At 44.1% G+C, this 26,860-nt stretch overlaps 1 protein-coding gene across 7 annotated transcripts; it reads left to right on the top strand.

Moving 5' to 3' along the window:
• Positions 1–1,615: 1,615 nt before the first annotated feature.
• arfgap1 (ADP-ribosylation factor GTPase activating protein 1) lies at positions 1,616–18,170 on the top strand. 7 transcript variants are annotated; one of them, XM_072451421.1, is made up of 14 exons: positions 1,616–1,830; positions 5,029–5,093; positions 5,214–5,323; positions 7,187–7,358; positions 8,454–8,554; positions 8,948–9,034; positions 9,894–10,008; positions 10,090–10,146; positions 10,784–10,816; positions 10,960–10,989; positions 12,985–13,041; positions 14,751–14,810; positions 15,759–15,814; positions 17,822–18,170. In XM_072451421.1, the coding sequence occupies exons 2-14, from the start codon at positions 5,034–5,036 to the stop codon at positions 18,105–18,107; spliced, it is 1,224 nt and encodes a 407-aa protein (XP_072307522.1). In that variant the 5' UTR covers positions 1,616–1,830; positions 5,029–5,033; the 3' UTR covers positions 18,108–18,170. The 7 variants fall into 7 exon arrangements, with proteins under 7 accessions (XP_072307522.1, XP_072307524.1, XP_072307523.1 ...); XM_072451423.1 differs by lacking the exon at positions 14,751–14,810 and having other exon boundaries at positions 15,765–15,814; XM_072451422.1 differs by lacking the exon at positions 10,960–10,989 and having other exon boundaries at positions 1,617–1,830.
• Positions 18,171–26,860: the final 8,690 nt, after the last annotated feature.

Below are 26,860 nucleotides of genomic sequence, written 5' to 3'. Positions count from 1 at the left end.
GTACTACCCTGAAGTACTACCTGCAGTACTACCCTGAAGTACTACCTGAAGTACTACCTGCAGTACTACCCTGTAGTACTACCTGCAGTACTACCCTGCAGTACTACCCTGCAGTACTACCCTGCATTACTACCCTGAAGTACTACCTGCAGTACTACCCTGTAGTACTACCTGCAGTACTACCCTGCAGTACTACCCTGCAGTACTACCCTGAAGTACTACCTGCAGTACTACCCTGTAGTACTACCTGCAGTACTACCCTGCAGTACTACCCTGAAGTACGAATAGATCCATAATAATAGATCCATGCTAATAGATCCATGATAATAGATCCATGATAATAGATCCATAATAGATCCATGATAATAGATCCATGATAATAGATCCATAATAATAGATCCATGATAATAGATCCATGATAATAGATCCATAATAATAGATCCATGATAATAGATCCATAATAATAGATCCATGATAATAGATCCATAATAGATCCATGATAATAGATCCATAATAATAGATCCATGATAATAGATCCATGATAATAGATCCATGATAATAGAGCCATAATAATAGATCCATGATAATAGATCCATAATAATAGATCCATGATAATAGATCCATAATAATAGATCCATAATAATAGATCCATGATAATAGATCCATAATAGATCCATGATAATAGATCCATAATAATAGATCCATGATAATAGATCCATAATAGATCCATGATAATAGATCCATAATAATAGATCCATGATAATAGATCCATGATAATAGATCCATAATAATAGATCCATAATAATAGATCCATGCTAATAGATCATAATAATAGATCCATGATAATAGATCCATAATAATAGATCCATGATAATAGATCCATAATAATAGATCCATGATAATAGATCCATAATAATAGATCCATGATAATAGATCCATGATAATAGATCCATAATAATAGATCCATGATAATAGATCCATAATAATAGATCCATGATAATAGATCCATGATAATAGATCCATGATAATAGATCCATAATAATAGATCCATGATAATAGATCCATAATAATAGATCCATAATAATAGATCCATGCTAATAGATCCATAATAATAGATCCATGATAATAGATCCATAATAATAGATCCATGATAATAGATCCATAATAATAGATCCATAATAATAGATCCATGCTAATAGATCCATAATAATAGATCCATGATAATAGATCCATAATAATAGATCCATGATAATAGATCCATGATAATAGATCCATAATAATAGATCCATGCTAATAGATCCATAATAATAGATCCATGATAATAGATCCATAATAATAGATCCATGATAATAGATCCATGATAATAGATCCATGATAATAGATCCATGATAATAGATCCATAATAATAGATCCATAATAATAGATCCATAATAATAGATCCATGATAATAGATCCATGATAATAGATCCATGATAATAGATCCATAATAATAGATCCATGATAATAGATCCATGATAATAGATCCATGATAATAGATCCATAATAATAGATCCATAATAATAGATCCATGCTGCTGCAGCCTCTGGAGCAGATCCAGACTCCCATGATGCATCGCGGTGCCAACGTATACAAACCAAACAGGAACATGGCTACCGGTGTTTAAAGTCGTCCCTTCATTCAAAAACACGGCTTAAACGCTCGGACACGGCCTGTCGCGGGAGAACATCGGCTGTGCGCTTCAGACCGGAGGGAACCTGCCGTGAAAGTCCACGCCCGGTGCCAGAAAAGTCATTAAAATCAGTGACTGCGTGACAAATCATCCGTAGACAGGTAACAGAGGAGTTAGCTCTGCGGCTAGCACACAAGCTAATCAGCGTTAGCATCGTCCCTAAAACCACCTTAAAACGACGATCGAAATGTATTTAAATGCACTGATGTGTATTATCACATTGATTGCTGTTTATTAAAGATAAAACAGATTATAATGTCTTATTGAAATGAGTGCGTGAATAGATTGTTAGCATTAGCATCTTCCCCACTGTTAAACTAGAGCTTCTCAGACACGACTGCAATTTTCCTTCAAAAAGCAATAATAGTTTGTGTATTTTGTGATCTAATTGCCTTTATTATTTCGCGATTCACGTCATAAGTCGATGCTTATTCATTTGCTGTCAATTTTCTTTGTTTTCAAGCATGACACTGCCACGTTGATAGGGAGTTTGCATGCAACAGCCTCCATCAGTGTTAGAACTCATATTTAGGGTGAAACTAGAGTAAGTTATGTTCATCTCTACTTCAGATTAATAAAATATCATTCATATAATAAATGTAGTAACCAGTGACTGAACCAGTGGAAGCTTTATCAGAATCAGATTAATCCCTGAGGGGGAAATTATCCTATTATATAAGATCATGGCACAGAAAATATATTCAAAAGAAAAAAATGAATGTGTAGAAAACTGTATGATATCAAGTTGTTTGTATTGGAGATGTATTAAAGTGGAATATAAAGTATATAGCCTATAACTGAAACTATAAAAAATGAGTAAAAAAAGAGACAGAAACATGTAATACAAATAAAAAAACAAATAAACTCTTCCGTTTTGTGGTTAGTTTTATGTTTTATTCATGTTTTGCGATACTTGAACCACAACCAGGACATTTTCAGACACATTTTAACACATTCCTGATGCAATGTAATAATTTTGTCAGAATATTGTTTAAAAATAATAATAATAGATTGGTTGAATCCACCTGTCACTCACTCTGAGCACGGTAGAGGCTGAACAATAAGAGAAAAAGGAGGTGCTTAACGTATCTGTGTTTGAGCAATAATTCACCTGAAAAACACTGAATCACACATGATGATCTCATTACTCGATTATCCACAGACTTAGGTTATCTTACTACTTATGATTTGTTTAATGATTTAGCATAAAACACATACTTTGATGACGTACAACGACAGTAGGCGGCGGTACATGCACCTTTTCAGTGTTTCTCAGTTGAATGCAGATTATTGCTCAAACACAGACACTTTAATGGTGTAACCTCTTCCTTTTTGAGCGACTGCGTGATACGTTCACCACAAACACGGTGAGAAAAAGGGAATAGCTGTTTTTTTATTGTACACAGATACGATACAGACCCATGTAATTAGAACTACCTTAATTGGAAACTTATAACTTGTCAATCTGAATAAAGCTACATCCCACAAACACATAAATTAATTAGTGCTTTCGTCATGCAATGACCAGGGAACATGGAACTACTCAAAGTAAAATGTAGTTAGTTAATTGTAGCAGTGTTTTTGTCAATCAGTGATCATGATATTTTTAGAATGACAAGTTAAAAGTTTCCCTATTAGTAATATTAGTTCTCATTTCAGAGTTTGTCTGACTGTTTGTATTGTACATCACAAGCTTGATAAATCTCTCAAAGTGCTGCATGTTTTTGTCAATCATGATCTTAATCCTTTTGGTGTTTGTCTTGTAGTTTTTCAGAATGATGAGTTCAAAGTTTCTTTATTAGTTCACATTGCAGAGTTAGACTTCAGAGATCTCCATGGTGAAACCGTCTGAGTGAGAGTGACAGCGGTCCACCACCGTCACACACCGTCACACACAGTCACACACCGTCACACACACCGTCACACACACCGTCACACACACCGTCACACACTGACTGCTTTCTGTGCGGTGCTGACTGTTGTTCTTGTTGTTGTGGTGTTGCTTTTAACGGCGGTTGGCAGCTAATGGAAAAGGTGCATTTACCGCCACCTACTGGACTGAGTGTGGTCCGGAGCTCAACGGAAATAACACCACAAAGACACTCTTAACTCTATTATCTTCCAATTAATCCTGTGTTGTATAAGTTAGTAACCTGAGCCTTATTCAGCAGATAGAATTCCTGTTTATTATTTTGAAACCATCAAACATAATTCAGTTCTCTCTTTCATGCGCTGTACAGTGAGTTAGCACACGCTCAACAGTTTCAGGTTCTTGATTAGTGACTACACAAACTGTTTGGATGTTTGCTTGTCCTACTCAGTGACTTATTGAGTCCAGTGTGACCCGTTCTCCAGCGAGCAAAGGTTCTCTCTCCCCCACGTTCCTGCCCCTGGATCTGCACGAACCAACACTACTTATATCACATACAGACGCCGCCCAGTATCACAACGACTCTAATCATCCTGCCAAAGGCCATACACTTGACTCTTAACAATAGGCTTGACCAGAGATTTACTTATTTCAACTATCACATCAATTGATGGCAGTTTTAGGGAATGTTTAGCCAGAAAATCCAACATTTCATTACCATCCACTCACACATGAGCCGGAACCCAATCAAAGGACCATCACACCGTCCCTGGACAGAGAGGGCGTCCAATAGAAGATGCTGGACAGAATATCCCGTCTACGATCAGAGTTTCCAGATGGAATCCTTTGCAGAGCAGAGAGACTGTCAGACACTATCAAGACAAACTGAATGTTGTTGTTTAGATCTCAATAATCTATATGTTTTTTTTTTCTTAAGTTTAGCTGCTTTGACTTAGAAATGCATGTACTATTTTAGAAAATGTTGATTTTAGTACGTAACACTGCAGACACTGCATTTTAGTACATAACACTGCATTTTAGTACATAACACTGCATATTAGTACATAACACTGCATTTTAGTGTTGCATATTAGTACATAACACTGCATTTTAGTGTTGCATATTAGTACATAACACTGCATTTTAGTACATAACACTGCATATTAGTACGTAACACTGCATTTTAGTACATAACATAGTACGTAACACTGCATATTAGTACATAACACTGCATTTTAGTGTTGCATTTTAGTACATAACACTGCATTTTAGTGTTGCATTTTAGTACATAACACTGCATTTTAGTACATAACACTGCATATTAGTACATAACACTGCATATTAGTACATAACACTGCATATTAGTACATAACACTGCATTTTAGTACATAACAATGCAGTTTGTTTGTTTTTTCTTTGTCTTTTTCAGTCACAATGGCGAGTCCCAGGACCAGGAGAGTTTTGAAGGAAGTGAGAACTGATGATGAAAACAATGTAAGTTGACTCTGATTCTACAAAACGTGCTCCACTAATAAACGTGCCTCGCCTCCTGGTGTCGGCGCCTCATCCCCATAAGTCCTTTCTTCTGATTGTTTTGCTTCTGTGTTTGTCCAGTTGTGTTTTGAGTGTGGAGCCTTCAACCCTCAGTGGGTCAGTGTCTCTTACGGGATCTGGATTTGTCTGGAGTGTTCCGGGAAGCACCGGGGTCTGGGAGTGCACCTCAGGTAAACGCTCACAACTGCTGAGCATCACATTTCAGCTTTAATTAGACTCTCTTAATGGGCCTGGTATGAAAAAAATAATCAACACATCTGTCAGCCAATCCAAAGGCAGCAAAAGTGGTTTGAGTGTGACTATAAGATAAAATAAGATAAGATATGCCTTTATTTGTCCACACATGGGGAAATTTCGGTGTTGCAACACAAGTAGATTCAGAAGAAAGGAACAGAAAACACTCTTAATAGAAAAAAACTCTTATAAACAAAACTGCTATGGACAGAACCTCTCAAATTCTTAATAGGGAATAGAGAAAACATAAAAATTGAAAAATAAAAATAAATAAAATAAACATTGAAAAATAAGCTAACATAGGACAAAATAATACTCATCATAGTGGTATATATACATTATACATAGTGGTATAATATGACATTATTGCGTAAAGTATGACAGTAATTGCACATGAATGTTACAGTATTGTACATGGTTAAAGTCAGTATTGCACATGGGTAAGACAGTATTGCACATGGGTATGACAGTATTGCACATGGGTATAACAGTGTTGCACATGGGTATGACAGTGTTGCACATGGGTATAACAGTGTTGCACATGGGTATGACAGTATTGCACATGGGTAAGACAGTATTGCACATGGGTATGACAGTATTGCACATGGGTATGACAGTATTGCACATGGGTCAGTATTGCACATGGGTATGACTGTATTGCACATGGACATGACAGTATTGCACATGGGTATGACTGTATTGCACATGGGTATGTCAGTATTGCACATGGGTCAGTATTGCACATGGGTATGACTGTATTGCACATGGGTCAGTATTGCACATGGGTATGACTGTATTGCACATGGGTATGACTGTATTGCACATGGGTATGACTGTATTGCACATGGGTATGACAGTATTGCACATGGGTATGACAGTATTGCACATGGGTCAGTATTGCACATGGGTATGACAGTATTGCACATGGGTATAACAGTATTGCACATGGGTATAACAGTATTGCACATGGGTATGACAGTGTTGCACATGGGTATAACAGTATTGCACATGGCTATAACAGTATTGCACATGGGAAGGACAGTATTGCACATGGGTATAACAGTATTGCACATGGGTATGACAGTATTGCACATGGGTATGACAGTGTTGCACATGGGTATAACAGTGTTGCACATGGGTATGACAGTGTTGCACATGGGTATAACAGTGTTGCACATGGTATGACAGTATTGCACATGGGTATGACAGTATTGCACATGGGTATAACAGTATTGCACATGGGTATAACAGTATTGCACATGGGTATAACAGTGTTGCACATGGGTATTACAGTATTGCACATGGGTATAACAGTGTTGCACATGGGTATAACAGTATTGCACATGGGTATGACAGTATCACACATGGGTAGGACAGTATTGCACATGGGTATGACAGTATTGCACATGGGTATGACAGTATTGCACATGGGTATGACAGTATTGCACATGGGTATGACAGTATTGCACATGGGTATAACAGTATTGCACATGGGTATGACAGTGTTGCACATGGGTATAACAGTATTGCACATGGGTAGGACAGTATTGCACATTTGTATAACAGTATTGCACATGGGTATGACAGTATTGCACATGGGTATGTCAGTATTGCACATGGGTATGACAGTATTGCACATGGGTATGTCAGTATTGCACATGGGTATGACAGTATTGCACATGGGTATGACAGTGTTTGTTGCAGAGTGTGACAGCAGCAGAAGGACAGACTGTGAAACGTCTCCTTCACACAGCGAGGCTGGATGTGTGTATAAATTACATTGTTGTTGTCTGTTTCAGCTTCGTGCGGTCGGTCACCATGGACAAGTGGAAGGACCTCGAGCTGGAGAAGATGAAAGCTGGAGGCAACGGGAAGTTCCGGATGTTTCTGGAGCTTCAGGACGATTACGACCCGAACTGGAATCTGCAGGAAAAGTACAACAGCCGCGCCGCCGCTCTGTTCAGAGACAAGGTACGGAGAGTGTGGAAATGCATCAAGCGCTTCACAAACATGTGCATACGGTCCGCAGGGCGAGTGCACCTGTGAGCCGCCGCGGGGCCAGTGCACCGCCGCGGGGCCAGTGCACCTGTGAGCCGCCGCGGGGCCAGTGCACCTGTGAGCCGCGGGGCCAGTGCACCGCCGCGGGGCCAGTGCACCTGTGAGCCGCCGCGGGGCCAGTGCACCTGTGAGCCGCGGGGCCAGTGCACCGCCGCGGGGCCAGTGCACCTGTGAGCCGCCGCGGGGCCAGTGCACCTGTGAGCCGCCGCGGGGCCAGTGCACCTGTGAGCCGCCGCGGGGCCAGTGCACCTGTGAGCCGCCGCGGGGCCAGTGCACCTGTGAGCCGCCGCGGGGCCAGTGCACCTGTGAGCCGCCAGTGCACCTGTGAGCCGCCGCGGGGCCAGTGCACCTGTGAGCCGCCGCGGGGCCAGTGCACCTGGTTGTTCTAGGATTCAAATGCCTCGGTCTAGACGTCCATTAAAAGCTAAATGTTACAGAATGCACTTTAATCTTCTGGCTGTCACTTCAGTGAAGTGAAGCTGTAAAATCAGACCTTTTTTCCAGTTCCTGAATCTTATCACACATTTTATTATTAATTGGTCCAATAACTCGACCAATACAGTAAACAGCAATAAAATCACACCATAAACGAGCTCTTAAAAACATTTCACCACTGTCTTATTCTGCAGAAACAAGTTATTGAACAATTGACATCTTTACAATCCTGTTCTAGCAAGAATGTAAAACAGTGGCTCATGGGAAACGCTGAGCCACAGATTTATGACCATTGATTGTATGTTATTGTCATTTTTAAATCACTTTTAAGGCAAAGGGACCGATACAGATGAATCATCTCATTCTGGCACATTTATATTGTTTGCTGTTGATTAATATGTTATTTTTCTTTTAAAATAAAATAAATAAATAAAATATTAATGATTAACATAAAATAATTAAGTCTACATATATCCTGGCGCTCCGCAGCTATGTGTGTGTGTGTGTGTGTGAGTGTGTTTAACCTGTGTAACATTTTTAAACTTGCTGCTCGTTATATTTCTGGTCTTGCAGGTTGCAACTTTAGCCGAAGGAAAGGAGTGGTCCATCGAAACTTCTTCTGCCCAAAACTGGACTTCTCCCCAACCCAAGAGCAGCCTCTCGTCCTCACATCGGTGAGACTGGACATCCGTTTGTCTCAGTCCAACTACAAAGCAATGACAGGAGTAATCAGATTACTTTAGCAGAGCCAGTCATGTGTCACTGATGCTGGTTTTGTGCTGTCAGACTTTATACGTTTCAATAGTTGTTGTGTGTTTAGCAGCTGCTGTACTTTTGCTGCGAGTCAAAGTTTCTCAGGGCAATTCAAGTTATAGAGAAGGGAATTTGACACCGTGGAAAAGCACAATGTTTAGGTCTGTAACGGTTCAAAGACTGAAGACTTCCTGAGTTTAAGAAATGTTGCATAAAGCGATGAGACAGACTGGGCTCAAAGGCTTAATTGGCTCGAACTCTAGTTTGGACAATATTCATACATGTTAAAGTCAAATGTATTTGTTGTTTTGAAGGTCAAGTGGAACCGCACAGGACTCTGGGAAATCTGGAGACAAAGCGTTTGAAGACTGGCTCAGCGACGACGTTAACTCTTACCAAAGGTTTGTCTCACATTAGCCTTAAATGTCCTGGAATTCCCTTCAATGGAGTCACACAAACATAATCGATATTTAAAGATCATGTGGTTTTGAGATATTTAATTACATATTTTAACGTTTAGCTTTGACAATAAAACACATATCTTAATATTTACTTTGTTCTAGTGAAGGGCGATACCACAGATGTTTGATTCGATCTGATACCAGTGTTACTATGAGAAATATTGCGATATAGATACCAGATACCAGTTTTTACCAAAATGCATGGAAACTTCTGGACTGTGAATAGTTTTAGATTAGCCATAATTATGTTGCCGACATCGATCTGAAGAAGACTCCCCTGAGAAACCCTGGCTCTTTTTTTTATATTTGGCAACGTGAAATGTTTCTGTTTGTGATTAAACTTATTATTCTTCTTATGACAAAGAAAGAAAGCAAAAATGGGCCTGAAGAGACACAAAAGCTTTGTTTCTTTTACCCCAATGTATTATCAGGAGGGACCTGCAGGGGGCGCTCTATCGCCAGAGTGATGAAAAATCAGATCAAATGCCATTTCAATTTACTTTAGTAACAAAATATTATCACTTTGAAATCTGAAAAGGGCTCAAAATAAATGCCATGTTTTACCTGCGATAAATTGAATAACGCTGCAATATTAATGTAGAAGCAGCTGCTGACGCAAAGAAACAAATACATCTGTAATCAAGTTTTTGTTTTTCTCCAAGATTCTGTTACCTGATACCAAATATTCCGTGCATTATGTGTCTTCTTGGAGTTAAAATGAAAGTAGAAAACCAGTAAAGCTAAAGGCGTGGCTGAATAGTTCTGATAGTTGACTTAATGTGCTTTTTCTTCTTCTCAGTGGAGGAGGTTACAGCGGGAACCAGGAAAACCGTTACGTGGGCTTTGGAAACACGGTGACTCCGGAGAAAAAAGACGAGGACTTTCTGAACAACGCCATGACGTCCATTTATTCAGTCAGTCAGGATTCATCCTGCAGCTTTTTGTCATTCTGAGTCGGAAGATTGATCCTAACGACGTTCTTTCTTTTGTGACAGGGATGGAGCAGCTTTACCGTCGGAGCAAGCAAGTTCGCCTCCTATGCTAAAGATAATGTAAGTCAAGACGGGGTCAGTATGTGATGATTTTACCTCCAGAAATATTTAATTTTATTCTATTTTACCACCAGAAATATTTTATTTTATTCTATTTTACCACCAGAAATATTTTATTTTATTCTATTCTATTCCATTTTGATTTGATTTTTGGATTGGATTTTATTTATTTATTTTAATTGTATTTATTTAATTTTATTCTATAATATTTTATTTAAGGCAAGTCCCTACACGTGTAAATTTAGACAAATGAATTTGAAACTTCTTGTGTAATTAAGTTTTTTTATCAGGCCACGTTTTCATCTTGAAATAATGCATTTGATGTGTAAAAACTGACAAAATCACACGTTTGAATCTGAAAAATTGACCGGTTTAATCTTTAAATCGTTTATTTCTTTGACATACAACAACATTCACAGAGGAGGTTTCGAATGCATTTAGTTTTGGAGCAAATCCTTTTGTACAATTGGTTGGAACAAAATGGATTAAATGAAATCATAAAGTGTCTGTAGGAGCAGATTAGACTCTTAAATGTTGAGAATACATTTGTGAATATACATATACATTTTGCAGGTCTTGACAGTATCTTATATTTGACTTTTCATGGTCTTATGTTGCATCTTTTCTGTTTTTGCAGACCACAAAACTGGCCAGCCAAGCCCAGCTGAAGGTGAGCTCTTTTGGAAACTCCTGGTATTTAGGTATTTAGGCAGTGTTTAAAATAGTTTTTCTTTGCCATTTTGCAAATTATATTAATCCCATCTGAGTAATAATATAATTGCTGCTATATCTCTTTGGCCTCGGCGGATGTAGTTAAAGGGGTATAAAGCTCCTCCTGAACCGGTAACACATCTCCTTCATAGGTGCATGGCTATTACTCATATTCATATTTTAGTTTGTAGTTTTTCATCACTTTGTCGTTTAATAAATGGCATTATTTATCATGTGTAGCATCTTTTTTTTTTAACATTGCAAAATGGTCATCGCTGCATGGATCGATCGCATGTGTTAACGTTTTTATTATAAACATGGAGAACATTGCAGAGAGTTACCGCGGCATCGCTCCAGCACGGCACATTATGGATTATATTCCGGAACAGTCTCTACGTTTACATGCATAACAGGAAACGCAAAACGCATGGGAACCTCGGAACTTGGCTCTCCCAGACCCACTAACCACATCTGAACTCTGATCGTACTCTGAGCACAGGAAACAAAGTCTGGTCACGACGGAACTGAAAACATTAGACATGAGAACAACTGTTGTTCTTCCCCAAAGCGAAATTATTTCTGTTACGAACGGCAGAAGAAATGAGAAGAATGAAAATGTGGATGTGTTTGGATGTGAACTCTGTAGCTTTAGATCAGCAGTGAGGACATGGACTGTCCCCTGCTGTGGACCGGCTTGTGTTTCATTGTTTTGGTCCGCTCTGTTAAAGGGGAGGGGCTTATTAGAGCCGCGGAGACGAGTAACTGACTAATTGAGACAAAGACCCACCAGAGACCGAGACGAGACGAGAGCGAGACGAGACCGAGACGAGACCGAGACGAGACCAGGCCGAGACTTTTCAGGACGAGAGACCGAGACTTTTCAGGACGAGAGACCGAGACATTTCAGGACGAGAGACCGAGACATTTCAGGCCAGGGCGTTTTCATTAGCAATTCTAGCTCTAAATACTAAATGACTGGACAGCTGGACGTCTCTCCTCGTTCATACACGTCTGTCCTTTAAGAAGCAGGAGATCAGGACTTTCCTGGTGCGTGTGAACGAAGTGACTTTCTAAACGAGACATTTGAACAAGTATCAATAACGATATATATGACTTAAATGGTCTTGATCCATCACATGACCACATATAGAAAGAAAACTTATTATTTTCAGATGAATATTACTTTCTATTGTGTTTTTAATCATCGTTCTGGATCAACATTGATGTGTATCGAGCCGTTTCCTTGGTAACTACTTTATTCTGTACAAATATGTGGCTCTAGTATGAGTTTAGCAAAAAGACAAGCAGCAAATCTAATCTCAAACGCACAATTTGTCATAGAAATTGTGTTCAAATAGTTTAAATGAATAACTGAATAATGCGTAATGTGCCGTGGCGGCGATGCTTCATCTCTGCTCATGGTGTTTGTTCTGTGAAGCGTTCAGAGCATGTGGAACGGGAACGAGGCACTAGAGGTGACGCAAGAATATAAGGAGCATTTACTCAGTTACAACGGCAATAAAGCTGCAAGAAAAACTCTGAAATACTTTATGAAATGATGGAATAAGAATGATTCCAACTCCTTTTTTCTTTTTGGCTTAACCGCTGTGAAAATGTGTTTTATAGATGGGACACGGTGGACAGTGACATTAACGTAGGAACAAAATGTTAATAAAAATACATAGAATAAATAAAAATATAAAGAAAACATTGACACTGACTATAACTGATTTTTTTTTCTTTTTTCCCAGCATCTATTTTCTTTTTTAAATATTTATTCAGCAATATAAAAAAAAGCTATTGGAGTTTGTAATAAAATAATAGTCAATTAAATAATGTTTTTAATTTCTACTTTGTACCTTTTTAATGTTTACTATCTTTAAAATATTCTCAATTGTACTTTAGATTAATCCCTGACATTTGTTTGATTTTAGTTCAGAAACTGTAGCGTCAAAAATGTATTTAGTGTCATTAAGTTTTGTCTTATAAAGCTTGGCCCGTTCTAGCTCCAGTGACACTTGCGCCCTCTAGTGCCCGTCCGCTGCAGTTGAATGGACTGGATTTGTTTTGCACTTTTGTGAATGCCCAACTCTTTTATTGAATTTCCTTTCTGACCTCTGACCTTAGGCCTCTGAATTAGGACAGACTTTAAATGAGAGTGTAATCAAACCCACTCAGGAAAAGGTAACTGAACGCTCACGGCTGTAGTGGAGGAATAACACGCTTTTCTGTCATTTTGTCTGCGCTTTTGGCTTTCGCTTCACGTTTATGTTTGTGCGTCTTTGTCTTTGCTCTGGAGCTTGACAGTGGACGAGGTTTTCTACGTCTGGAAGTAAAACGTTGCTTATTAGATATAAAAGTTTCAACAAATTCTGCTTAAAAATGACGAAATACGACGAAAATAGGACTTACTTATTTCTTCATTGAGGCCAATTAGCATATGAGTTAGCTGCCCCATTGTGCACGGCGTCCCGTGCGCCCCCTGCAGGCTTTACCTGGGAGTGTGCACTGTACCAGCTTTAGTTTGAAGTCGAATCGTAACACTTTAAAGCAGAAAAAACGAGATAAAAAGTGCTAAAGCTAATGAGCGTGTTAGCTTCAGCGTTAGCTTTTTGAGCCCTATAAACGATGACGTGTTAGAAATGGATGAGAAGGGGCTCATTTTGTTGAGTTACCAAGAAGTCGTGTTGGAAAAACAGTTTTTGCCAATTTTTATCATAAATTGCTTATATTTTTTTAACAAGTGTTTGTATATTCTTGAAATCTGGAGTTTTTGCCACACTTTAATATAAAATACAATCATTTTAAAACCATGAATATGTCAACGATGCACTTTTCAGTTCTGTAAGTTTAGTACAATGTAATCCGTGGTATGTCACTCACTAATAATGACATTATAGTCGATACAAAAATGGAAAACTTAAACGTATTTAACTTTGCGTTATAACCTCTAGAAACAGATTTTATGTAAGGCTCGCTAATATTTATTAATATTGATCGACATGTGTTTTACTAATGTTTTCTTTCTTCTTTGCCTTAATATGAATGTTCCACACGTTTTAGCTCCACTTTGCCTCGTCCAGCGTCGATCTCCAGTGACTCCGCTTCTTAATCACCTGCTCAGGGGTTTAATCTCATTGTTCGAATATTACGGTGAAAACGGGTGATAAATAAATACCACTGACAAGAACACACATATATATATATATATCAATAACGCACAAAATGGAGCTGTTCATTTGACACTTTTGACTTGGATCTTAGTCTTTGCTTCACCTTTTATATGAAGTACTTTCACCAAGTCGATCTCAACACATCGTTTTTAGTCTCTTCAAAATGGAGTCTGATTGAACAAAGTAAAGTCCATGTTCATAATCCGATGGAAAACGTATTAAGTTCTTCATTTAGTCTTAAAGTTCCAGTGAGCAGCTCTTGCGTGTGCGGCGGCAGAAGCAGCCGTGTTCGTGTGGTGGCGGTGGCAGCGGCAGCGGCGGCGGTCACTCTGGCTTCGGTGTAGTTTGTCTTTACTGTCGCTTCTCCGTGAAACGGTCTTGTCTTTTTAACGCTTCAATAATCTTACCCTTCTCCGTCACTGTGGCAGCTTGTCCAATCAAAGAGCGTTTAAATGTGTCGTCCTGCTTGAAATGAGCACAATCGCCTTTACAAAAGCCTAATCACATGTTTAAAATGGTAAGCGGCGTCTACATCATGGCACAAGCTGTAAAGTCCCATGTTTAATCCAAAATTAGCCGTAAAAATGGGCATTAAAGTCCCGTCCAGGCTTTGTGCGCCGCTTAACGCTACATCACTGAAATCTGTGCTTCAAATGACACACATCCGTCACTTAAATCTCTGTTTTTGGAAATGTTTTGACTATTTTATGGCTCCTTTAGGTCAAAGATGGCAAATTGTTAGATGAAATGGCCGACGGCTTTTCTGGGCTGGCGAACAAGGTATGATTTTGTGAAGAGCTGTGAGATCGGTCTCCTCAGCCGGGCCTCGCAATAACTGCTGTTTTTAGGGCTGTAAAATACTGCGAGTACTCAGAGGTACTTGTAGTACTCGGAGGTACTTGTATTACTCGGAGGCCGGTTTCACAGCGCGTTTATGTTTCAGCAATATTTAATGCATTTTGTCTGTTGTTTTTTCTTGCTGCCTTTGTGTCGATGGTAAGTATTTAGTAGATTATTTTTAGTAAGATGATATTATGATTATTCATTTTGATATATTTTGACTGTATTTATGGCCGTGCATCAGAAATGTGCTAAAACACGATTATTGATGTCTTGATTGAGGATTAAAGAGTCTAAAATGAACCACAAAAGTGCAGAAATATCTCTTTTATATCCTTGTCTGTATTATATATTATATATTGTATTTTCTATAAGCAAAATAAGAATTTTGAGCGTGTGTTTCCAAGTTTTTGTAGATATTTCTCCCAGCTTTATGGGCCAGACTGACAAATGAATCTAATAAGTAAAGAAAACTTTGATCACGTCTCAATAATTCAATGCTGTTTTTTTTAAACTTTATTCCGCAACAAGTTGTTTAAATAATGGATTAGTTGCGATTAATATAATTCAATAATCTGAGTTAACTGGTTCCAAAACGAGCTGAGAAAAGACCTTTTATGAGCCGCAACTGCCTGAAAATGACACGGGAAATGTTTCCATTGAGTTTATTTGATGAAAACGCACTCGTCCAGGTTAATCTGGGTCAAATTCAAGTCGTTTCATCACATGATTTTTGCGTTCTAAACAACTGATCGAAAGAATAACCGTTAAGACTAATCGATTAGCAAAGCGATACGTTAGCTGTAGCTCTATTTTATCATTTTCGTAATTCGATAAAGTGTTTTGAGTTTGTCCCGTTTCTGTCTGACACTGGCACGTTTCCCTCAGATGCAGGGCGCCAGCTCCAAACTGACAAACCTCTTCACTGGAAAACCTGAGGACGGGTGAGTTTGAACCCGTGGAACGAAAAACACGACACGTTCAAACTGAAAAACGCATCAAAATGTCACTTAACGATCTCAGGCCGCTGGGTAGAACTGGGAATCGCACACGCCATCGTACCGTTTGGCCTTAAATGCAATAATCCACATAATGCGTACATTTTACCGTCATTTTTCCTCATTAAACCACGATCTGCACGAACACGATGAAGCGCACACATTTTAATCATCGAAATAGTGAAAGTGGATCGTTGTATGAATATAAGAGGGAGAGAACGAGATATAGATCGATATATATTGATAAAACCACGATTTAAAAAGTGTGCTATACATGCCTTCGCACATCCGGGAATATTGTACAGTAGCAACCCGAGTCCGCCATTTTGAAAGGGGCACAACAGCACGTCTACTACACACGACATCCAGGATCTATGAGGCCAAAATGCCAAAAACCTGCGTCTGTTAGGTCATTGTTCTGTAAGGTCATTGTTCTGTAAGGTCATTGTTCTGTTAGGTCATTGTTCTGTAAGGTCATTGTTCTGTAAGGTCATTGTTCTGTAAGGTCATTGTTCTGTTTGGTCATTGTTCTGTAAGGTCATTGTTCTGTTAGGTCATTGTTCTGTTAGGTCATTGTTCTGTAAGGTCATTGTTCTGTAAGGTCATTGTTCTGTTAGGTCATTGTTCTGTAAGGTCATTGTTCTGTTAGGTCATTGTTCTGTAAGGTCATTGTTCTGTTAGGTCATTGTTCTGTAAGGTCATTGTTCTGTTAGGTCATTGTTCTGTTAGGTCATTGTTCTGTTAGGTCATTGTTCTGTAAGGTCATTGTTCTGTTAGGTCATTGTTCTGTAAGGTCATTGTTCTGTTAGGTCATTGTTCTGTAAGGTCATTGTTCTGTTAGGTCATTGTTCTGTAAGGTCATTGTTCTGTTAGGTCATTGTTCTGTTAGGTCATTGTTCTGTAAGGTCATTGTTCTGTAAGGTCATTGTTCTGTTAGGTCATTGTTCTGTAAGGTCATTGTTCTGTTAGGTCATTGTTCTGTAAGGTCATTGTTCTGTTAGGTCATTGTTCTGTAAGGTCATTGTTCTGTTAGGTCATTGTTCTGTTAGGTCATTGTTCTGTAAGGTCATTGTTTTGTTGACAGACCAAGAGGAATGAGAGCTTTGTCGTGTGCCTTAGTTATCGCCGTTATCGTCTAAAGAATCAAAGTATTCGTAGCTCATTAAGCCGTAGAAAAGGACGCAGTCGCTGTGGTTTATTAGCCTGACCAGCCGTTCCCAACACGCAAACTACTTATCAAACCTGTGTTTGGTTCTGGGGCTCGACCGCTGAGGTTCAATTTCTAGGGCGGAGTTTAGACAGAACCAATCACATAAACCCAGAAGTGAGGCAAAAAACGCAACACGCTTAACCAGATATTACGTAGCCCATGTCAACAAGGCGTGTTCCGCGTTATCCGTCCTGAATGCAGAAAATGTCTCCTGAATCGCGATGACGCCCTTCGCACAACCGCATCTAACGCACGTTCATCACGGCGAGTTGAGCCGGGTCACGAGCCGGGTCACGAGCCCGGTCCGCCATCTTGAATGTTTTGGAACGGGGGTGGAAAGCTACTTCCGTATCTCAGTGTGACGCATTAAAACCTCCGCTTGGGATTGGTCAGTAAATGGATGACCGACGATTTCATTGGCTCTGACTCGGATTCCAGACCCTTACGCTTTTGAACAGAATGTGGGCGGGGCTGGCGGGTCAGGCAAGTGGTTTATATTTATCGCGTGCCCCTTTCAAAATGGCCGCTACGGGGGAAGTCCGGGATGTATGACGTCACCGCGAACGCATGTATCAACCTGAACAGCCTCTCTCTGATATGATGTCTCTTCAGTTACGGCAAACCAGTTAAACCAGCACGTTTCGCACGGCAACGCAGTAACCATGGGAGCCAACCTCCACATCTTAAGTTCGACTCGCTCGCGACCGCGTCGGTATTTTAGAATCACGTTTCCCTTTGTCCAGATCTGCCGGCGACAGCTACCAGAACATGGACAGCACGGAGGGCGGGTACCAGGGCCAGGCGGCGGGCAAAGACTTCTGGGAAACCTTCGGCAGCAACAACTCCTTAAAGGCCAAGAAGTCGCCCAGCTCCGACAGCTGGACCAACGTGGAGAACTCCGCCTCGAACAACAAGAACAGTGAAGACAGCTGGGAGGCCTGGGACAGCAACTGGGAGAACTCGGAGGGTAAGAGCAAAAAGAGCCCGTCCAAACCCGTGGAAGAGAGCTGGGACAACGCCGACTGGTGAACACGCCGGAAACCTCGTGAAATACATGTGTTTAACTGTCAAATGCTCATCTTTGGCACGCACGGGGAACAGGCCGGAGGAGCTGACGTGAAAGGAAAATGCCCGAAAGGTTTAAGATGGATTAAGACGTATATATTTTAAGCAAAGATTAAATTAGTGGCTCTGACGTGGGCTTATGGGTGAGTTTCGGGAGTTGTTAAATGACTGAACTTGTCTGAGGCGCTTTTAACACAACTGTATACTGTTTCAAACTTTGTTTTCAAAGTGATGTACAAGCAAAAGTATTATTTATAGCTTTGATCAGTCAATTTAAGGGACACGTATTATGCAAAATGTTACTTTTTTTGAGACTTTGACACCAATTTTCCTTCATCATAAACATACACAGACTTGTATTTGGCTTCATTCACGCCCCAAAAAACACTGAAAAATCTTCTGCGCGTGTTTTTACATCATTTTTACATTTTTTACGTCCATAAATCTTGTATTTTTGTCGTCAAACCGCTTCTTTTACAGCGTGTTGCCTCATTACAGCTGGCTTTTGTTTTTCCCCCCATTGCAGTACCCTCTTCTTCCAGTAGATGGAGCGCTAAGACCGAATCCTGACTAAAAAGAACGTATGATTTTTGACATTTTTAAGTCCTAAAACAAAGTAAAAGTACTCTCGACCACGTTCAGAGGACAGAAACGACACAAATACTGCATAATACGTGTCCTTTTTCAACGTTTCTCTTGGCGCCTCGTGACGCGGCGCAGCCCCGACATTTACCATCCGCGTTTGCCTCGCCAACTCCTCTATTGAATATTGTAAATGTTGGATGTCTAAACCGTCAGACGGGTTCTCGTTTAATGCATGATCTGAACGTCTCGACTCTTAAAATGACACGTCTGTACATAAACAAACTAGATTATTGTAAATATCAAACCCGCATCGCATCGTTTTGTAGCCCGTTTATCCAGACCAATCATAACTGTTGATCTAAAAAAAGGGGCGGACCTATCTTGGTTTTTATATCTCTAATTGGTCTTTTTTTATACATTTAATGACCTCTTCTGTCACATGTTCGATTGGCTCGGTGTTAAAGACACAATTGGGGACATAATTATGAGAAGTATTTTAACATCTTGATGAAAAGATAATAATATGCTATATTTTTTGCCTCTTACTCAAAATGATCAAAGAATTGACAGTAAGAACTTATATTTTAGACTAAAATGTAATAAATGAGAGTAAATTATGATACAAAAAGTTCATCATTTGAGCTTTTCTCTGATTGAAGTGTGTGGGTCGTTCTTCGAGTGCCTGAGATCGGTTATTTTGAAATAATAACCAGTTTATCGAGATCAATTTTGAACGGATTGTATCTTTTAAGCAGAAATGGAAGAAGAACATGGACAAAAAATTCAAAAAAGCAAACTTAATGTAATAAAGTCATCGTCAAAAACGGAAAAGGATTTAAATATTGTTCCGTTCCTTCACCATCAAATCCACTCAGAATGATTGTTGCTCTGGTCATTAATTTCATTGAAATAACTGTCCCAGGACATTCTTCCATAAAAATGTAAAAAAAAAACACGGATACGCTCGTTTTTCACAACATTACAACAGATTTCACCAAAAGAAACGGTTTGTCATGAATCACTTTCCACTTCTTCATTTAAGATACATTTCCCTATTGTAAGATTATTTTTATGCAAATCATGTCATGCAAAATCTTTACTTAAACGCTGTTCTTTTTGCCTTAAACACACCGTCTGTTTTCTACTGCGAACCGAACTAGTCTCCATTATTTTAGTTTGTTTTTGACCGTTTCTGTTCATCTCACGTTCTGCTTTAAACCAGCCGAGACTCAAAGTGTTCAAACGTCTTCTCGTTCCACACGGGCTGAAACGTCGCTCGCCTTTGACGCCGATGTGCATGTTTTCTGGACCATTTCCTACCTCTTACGCCGCAGTTTACACGTCTGAAGTCCGTACCGAGTGTTTGCTTTTCCAGTTTTCATGTTGTGCGTTAGAACAAAGTGTGTGTAGATTGTATGTGTGCAACGAGACACTCCTGGAGAACGCACCAAACAGCCTTTACATTATAACCACAAAATAACACATTATTACCACAAAATAACACATTATGACTTTATTATTGAAGGATTATGGGTGGGGCAAAGAAAGCAGGAAGTACGCCTCAATCTGTCAAAGTTACTGTATGTAAATCAGATTTATTTTTCATAATTTTAATGTCCAGACGACTTGTGTAGATCTGTATTTCCATGAGCAATATTTCTAACATTTATCTTATTTAGAGTTAGTTTGACCTCTTTGGTTTGTCTGGATTTTAGGTATTATTTTGTGTGTATTTTTTCCTTTTCTTTGTTAAAATCATCTGTGTCAGTGAAGAAAAGTCTGACTCAAGTCTTTAAATAGAAAAACAAGTTTAAACATCTTTTCTAGTTGATAAATCTAAACTAGTCCGACTCAAATGAAGATAAAATGTCAGAAAATGTTAACTTACAATTCATTTGGAAAGTTCTTTAAGGTTTTCCAGCTGGTCATAATGTTTTGGCTGATGTGTGTCATTGTCTAATGTTTTTCTTATTTTTTTATTTAATTTTTGAATCATTGTTGATGCCGTGAGTCACTCCAGGTCATTGTAACGTTTTTGTGATGAACAGTCGTCACAAGCGAATGATGGATCGATTTCCCGTAAGAGTTTTCACAGAATCATTTTCACTTCCTTGATTTGAGCTGGGGGCGTGTCTGGGGGCGTGTCTGTATCTGTACATAAAGATTTAGTGTCAGAAATACTATTTTTGCTGTGGAGCATGACGTGACGTGGAGCTACATTCAGAAACCCCTGTGATTACGGTGCGTGCGTCCCAAACTGGGGGTCTACATCCACTTGTGTGTCAAATAAAATGACTGTCGTGACTGTACAAAGATGTTCTGCTCATATTTACTCTTCTTGTGTTTGTGCCGTACCTTTACAGGCCAAAAGTGTTAAAATACTGTGTGAATATTAAGTGTTTATGTTTTATGTTTTTGAAAGATTCAGGACAGAGAGAGAAACGTAAAATAAGTCTAACGATGATGGACATTTGTTTCCGTTTTAACCGTCAGTTTTAAGTTCACAAAGAAAGTGATTTCTCTTTCCATTTGTAAAGATAGTTATAAGTTCTCGATAGTTGGTTCGCTCCTTTTGTTCATCAGTTGATTTCATTGCATAAGTTTCAATCAATTAATAAATTCCAATGTGCCATAAACCTCACTCCAATATGTCCATGACAAGACAGTGACATGGGGAGGACAGAGGGAAAGACATTCAGCAAATGGTCAGAGCTGGACTCAGACTCACGGGCGTTAAAGCTTGTGGTGCGGTGGTGGCGCAGGGCTTTAGAGCGTTGCACATGTGTGGTTCAGTCAGAGTCCAGCCCTCGACATTTGCTGACTGTCTCTCCCTCCTCTCCCCCCTCTCTGAAGATGATTGCTTCACCTGGAATATAATAAAGTTATTCAGCCTAACTTTATGAAGATGAGCTTGTGATGCCAAGTTACAGGTCAGATCTGTGGAGAGGTGACCCCACTCACAGTGAGAGGCGTGTTAAATCACACTTAATGTGAAAGTATTTGGTCTTTACACCAGTTTGTTCTGGACCTAATGTTATATTATGTTATACATTATTTAGACCTATAGATCCTGACATTAGATACATACAATGCAGAACATGAAACATGTTCTGCATCTTCCACATCGACCTTCACGTCACAGGGGCGTTTTGGAGCCTGTGACGTCAACTGGATTTGATCCTTTCAGAATAAGTCAATGTTGCTTCTTGTAGCCCCCCTCATGCCCTGTGGCCCCCCCTCATGCCCTGTGGCCCCCCTCATGCCCGGTGGCCCCTCATGCCCAGTGGCCCCTCATGCCTTGTAGCCCCCCTCATGCCCTGTGGCCCCCCCTCGTGCCCTGTGGCCCCCCCTCATGCCCTGTGGCCCCCCCTCATGCCCTGTGGCCCCCCTCATGCCCTGTGGCCCCCCTCATGCCCAGTGGCCCCTCATGCCTTGTAGCCCCCCTCATGCCCAGTGGCCCCTCATGTCCTGTAGCCCCCCTCGTGGCCCTCATGCCCAGTGGCCCCTCATGCCTTGTAGCCCCCCTCATGCCCAGTGGCCCCTCATGCCTTGTAGCCCCCCTCATGCCCAGTGGCCCCTCATGTCCTGTAGCCCCCCTCGTGGCCCTCATGCCCAGTGGCCCCTCATGCCTTGTAGCCCCCCTCATGCCCAGTGGCCCCTCATGCCTTGTAGCCCCCCTCATGCCCCTTGTAGCCCCCCTCATGCCCAGTGGCCCCTCATGCCCTGTAGCCCCCCTCATGCCCGGTGGCCCCTCATGCCCAGTGGCCCCTCATGCCCGGTGGCCCCTCATGCCCGGTGGCCCCTCATGCCCTGTAGCCCCCCTCATGCCCAGTGGCCCCTCATGCCCTGTAGCCCCCCTCATGCCCAGTGGCCCCTCATGCCCTGTAGCCCCCCTCATGCCCAGTGGCCCCTCATGCCCTGTAGCCCCCCTCATGCCCAGTGGCCCCTCATGCCCTGTAGCCCCCCTCATGCCCAGTGGCCCCTCATGCCTTGTAGCCCCCCTCATGCCCAGTGGCCCCTCATGCCTTGTAGCCCCCCTCGTGGCCCCTCATGCCCGGTACACGGTGGTCTCAGTGACGCAGGGGCCCAGTGGCTCTGTCCCGCCCACAAGGCGTGGACTGGATTCGGGTCTTTTTTCCAAAACGTCTCTGTCTCACCCAGAGAAGGATCAAGAGCATCATCCATGGCCCAGCTCCAGGGTAAGGGACATTTTCACATTGTTATTACCGCTTTAGTGTCCCCCGCACACGGCCGTGTCCCCCCCCCGCACACGGCCGTGTCCCCCGCACCGTGTCCCGGGGACAAACGCCCGGACACGACCGCGATCCTCCGCAATAACAATAGCCGCCTTTCGAGCGCTGTCTCCGGTGACAAGAGTCGAGGCTAACGCGGTGGTACGAGGAACCGAGGAGCCGAGTGTGGAGGAGCCGAGTGTGGAGGAGCCGAGTGTGGAGGACAAACTGCTGTGATTCATCGCGGCACTAAAGTGACTTTGAGCCGCTCCAGAGCCTGAGCCAGACTCGAGGCCCGGAGCACAAACTGCACCGTTTGTCTGGATAAAACATTTTAACATTTTAATCTGAGGTGTAGATGTAGATGCAAAGTTATGCGCCTGAAATGCGTCAAAAACACGTGAGATGATTCAGATTCACTGTAGAACATCGCCAGGAATCAAATAAATGCCATGAACCGCAGAGGCGGATTTAAAACACACACATTTGTGTTTGAAGAGGAACTGTCCTTATGTCCTCATGTCCTCATGTCCTCAGTTGTGTCCAAATGGCGCCGCGCGGTGTCAGACGCAAACGAGGCGCGCGCGGTTTGCACAAGTTTCGCGTTTGTCGGACATTTGACCTGAAATAAAGATGTTCCAGGAGCAGAAAGAAGGACAAAGATTCTGATTAAATCTTTAGAACTGCTTTATCTGAACCAGTGGCTCTTGTGGGTTCCTGAGGCTGTAGTTCCTTAGCAGCTGTTGCTATGATACGAGCTGAGCCGGCGCCATCAGCGGAAAGAAACTCAACAAATACGACTAAAAACACTTTCAGACACAAAACCCCCCCGGACCAGCACCCACTGAAATGACCCCTGCAAATGGAACACACGGTTTACACTTAATACTGACTTAATCCTGTGCAATACTGTCATATCCATGTGCAATACTGACTTAAAGGCGTAATGGACGGTTTTTCGGCGATTTGAGAACTCAGGTGGAAGTGCACATGCCACTCCCCCCTGCACTTGCCACTCCCCCCTGCACATGCCGCTCCCCCGTGCACATGCCACTCCCCCTCGCACATGCCACTCCCCCGCGCTCATGCCACTCCCCCGCGCACATGCCACTCCCCCGCGCACATGCCACTCCCATGTGCCACTCCCCCGCGCACATGCCACTCCCCCGCGCTCATGCCACTCCCCCGCGCACATGCCACTCCCCCGCGCTCATGCCACTCCCCCGCGCACATGCCACTCCCCCGCGCACATGCCACTCCCCCTCGCACATGCCACTCCCCCTCGCACATGCCACTCCCCCGCGCTCATGCCACTCCCCCGCGCTCATGCCACTCCCCCGCGCTCATGCCACTCTCCCTCGCACATGCCACTCCCCCGCGCTCATGCCACTCCCCCTCGCACATGCCACTCCCCCGCGCTCATGCCACTCCCCCGCGCTCATGCCACTCCCCCGCGCTCATGCCACTCCCCCGCGCACATGCCACTCCCCCGCGCTCATGCCACTCCCCCTCGCACATGCCACTCCCCCTCGCACATGCCACTCCCCCGCGCTCATGCCACTCCCCCGCGCTCATGCCACTCCCCCGCGCTCATGCCACTCCCCCTCGCACATGCCACTCCCCCGCGCTCATGCCACTCCCCCTCGCACATGCCACTCCCCCGCGCTCATGCCACTCCCCCGCGCTCATGCCACTCCCCCGCGCTCATGCCACTCCCCCGCGCACATGCCACTCCCCCGCGCTCATGCCACTCCCCCGCGCTCATGCCACTCCCCCGCGCTCATGCCACTCCCCCTCGCACATGCCACTCCCCCGCGCTCATGCCACTCCCCCGCGCTCATGCCACTCCCCCGCGCACATGCCACTCCCCCGCGCTCATGCCACTCCCCCGCGCACATGCCACTCCCCCGCGCATATGCCACTCCCCCGCGCACATGCCACTCCCATGTGCCACTCCCCCGCGCACATGCCACTCCCCCGCGCTCATGCCACTCCCCCGCGCACATGCCACTCCCCCTCGCACATGCCACTCCCCCTCGCACATGCCACTCCCCCGCGCTCATGCCACTCCCCCGCGCTCATGCCACTCCCCCGCGCTCATGCCACTCCCCCGCGCATATGCCACTCCCCCGCGCACATGCCACTCCCCCGCGCACATGCCACTCCCCCGCGCACATGCCACTCCCCCGCGCACATGCCACTCCCCCACGCTCATGCCACTCTCCCGCGCTCATGCCACTCCCCCGCGCTCATGCCACTCCCCCGCGCTCATGCCACTCCCCCGCGCACATGCCACTCCCCCGCGCTCATGCCACTCCCCCGCGCTCATGCCACTCCCCCGCGCTCATGCCACTCCCCCGCGCACATGCCACTCCCCCGCGCATATGCCACTCCCCCGCGCACATGCCACTCCCCCGCGCACATGCCACTCCCATGTGCCACTCCCCCGCGCACATGCCACTCCCCCGCGCATATGCCACTCCCCCGCGCACATGCCACTTCCCCGCACACATGCCACTCCCCCGCGCACATGCCACTCCCCCGTGCACATGCCACTCCCCCGTGCGGACTGATACAACACACACGTGCGTTTGTTTATTAGCCTCCTCTGCACCGCCTCTGCACCGCCTCTGCACCGCATCTGCTCCTCCTCTGCACCTAATCAGCGCACAGTCTGCCCCATTAAACCCTCATGCAGCTGACTCGACCGCTTCAGACCGTCCTGCGACCCACCACCTCCCCTCCTCCTCCTCTGCAACCCTCACATCGTCCCTGTCATCATCTCTACCCTCTCCTCACATTTACCACCACCAGTCTCTAGACCCCCAGGGGGAGACGATTGATTCACTGTCTTCTGGGCGTTGAGCTCCATGTTGTCCCCGCTGCACCAGGACAAGAGCCGCTCCACCTCCTGTAAACAGACTCATCCCCGTCCGACATGAGCCTGATGAGGGTGGTGTCGTCATGGTGATGAGGGTGGTGTTATCTGCAAACTTGATCAGTTTTACGGAGTCGTAGCTTCTCCCTGTTTGTCACAGGGAGAAGAGCAGGGGAGAAAGTACACAGCCCTGTGGAGCTCCTGTGCTGATGTTCCCAGTGTCTAAGACATTCTTCACCAGCCACACGCTCTGCCTCTGATCCCTCAGGAAGTCAGCGTGTGGGGGCGTGGGAGGGTGTGTGGGGGCGTGGGAGGGCGTGTGGGGGCGTGGGAGGGTGTGTGGGGGCGTGGGAGGGGGCGTGGGAGGGCGCGTGGGGGCGTGTGGGAGGGGGCGTGGGGGAGCGTGTGGGGGCGTGTGGGAGGGCGCGTGGGGGCGTGTGGGGGAGCGTGTGGGGGCGTGTGGGCGTGAGGAGGGCGTGGGGGCGTGTGGGCGTGAGGAGGGCGTGGGGGCGTGTGGGAGGGGGCGTGTGGGCGTGAGGAGGGCGTGGGGGCGTGTGGGAGGGGGCGTGAGGAGGGCGTGGGGGCGTGTGGGAGGCGGCGTGTGGGCGTGAGGAGGGCGTGGGGGCGTGTGGGAGGGGGCGTGAGGAGGGCGTGGGGGCGTGTGGGAGGCGGCGTGTGGCGTGAGGAGGGCGTGGGGGCGTGTGGGAGGGGGCGTGAGGAGGGCGTGGGGGCGTGTGGGAGGCGGCGTGAGGAGGGCGTGGGGGCGTGTGGGAGGGGGCGTGTGGGCGTGAGGAGGGCGTGTGGGAGGGGGCGTGTTGGAGCGTGGGAGGTGGTGCGGTGCACAGTGGCGTTCAAACATTTGTCACGTGTCTGTGTGGACAGGCGGAGCGGACACACTGGTTTGTGCAGCGGAGCCGAGCGGCGCCACTCTGAGCGTTTGCGGACGGTAAATCGTGGCACGTGATGTCAGTGTTTGGGGCGTGAGCGGCGGCGGCGCGTGCGTGACACTCACTCGGGACCGG

Source organism: Eucyclogobius newberryi, unplaced genomic scaffold (genome assembly GCF_026437365.1).
Source record: "Eucyclogobius newberryi isolate DKJ021-1_F unplaced genomic scaffold, fEucNew1.0.hap1 SCAF_19, whole genome shotgun sequence".
NCBI classification, from domain to species: domain Eukaryota; kingdom Metazoa; phylum Chordata; class Actinopteri; order Gobiiformes; family Gobiidae; genus Eucyclogobius; species Eucyclogobius newberryi.
Note: the sequence above shows the minus strand (reverse complement) of the source record. Positions and strands in the feature narration are given on the sequence as shown.

Coding starts and splice junctions, on each gene's coding strand:
- arfgap1 (XM_072451421.1), top strand. CDS start 5,034: ATGGCGAGTCCCAGGACCAGGAGAGTTTTGAAGGAAGTGAGAACTGAT. Junction 10,147..10,783: donor CCTCCTATGCTAAAGATAAT/GTAAGTCAAGAC, acceptor CTGTTTTTGCAG/ACCACAAAACTGGCCAGCCA. Junction 10,990..12,984: donor ATAAAGCTCCTCCTGAACCG/GTAACACATCTC, acceptor CTCTGACCTTAG/GCCTCTGAATTAGGACAGAC.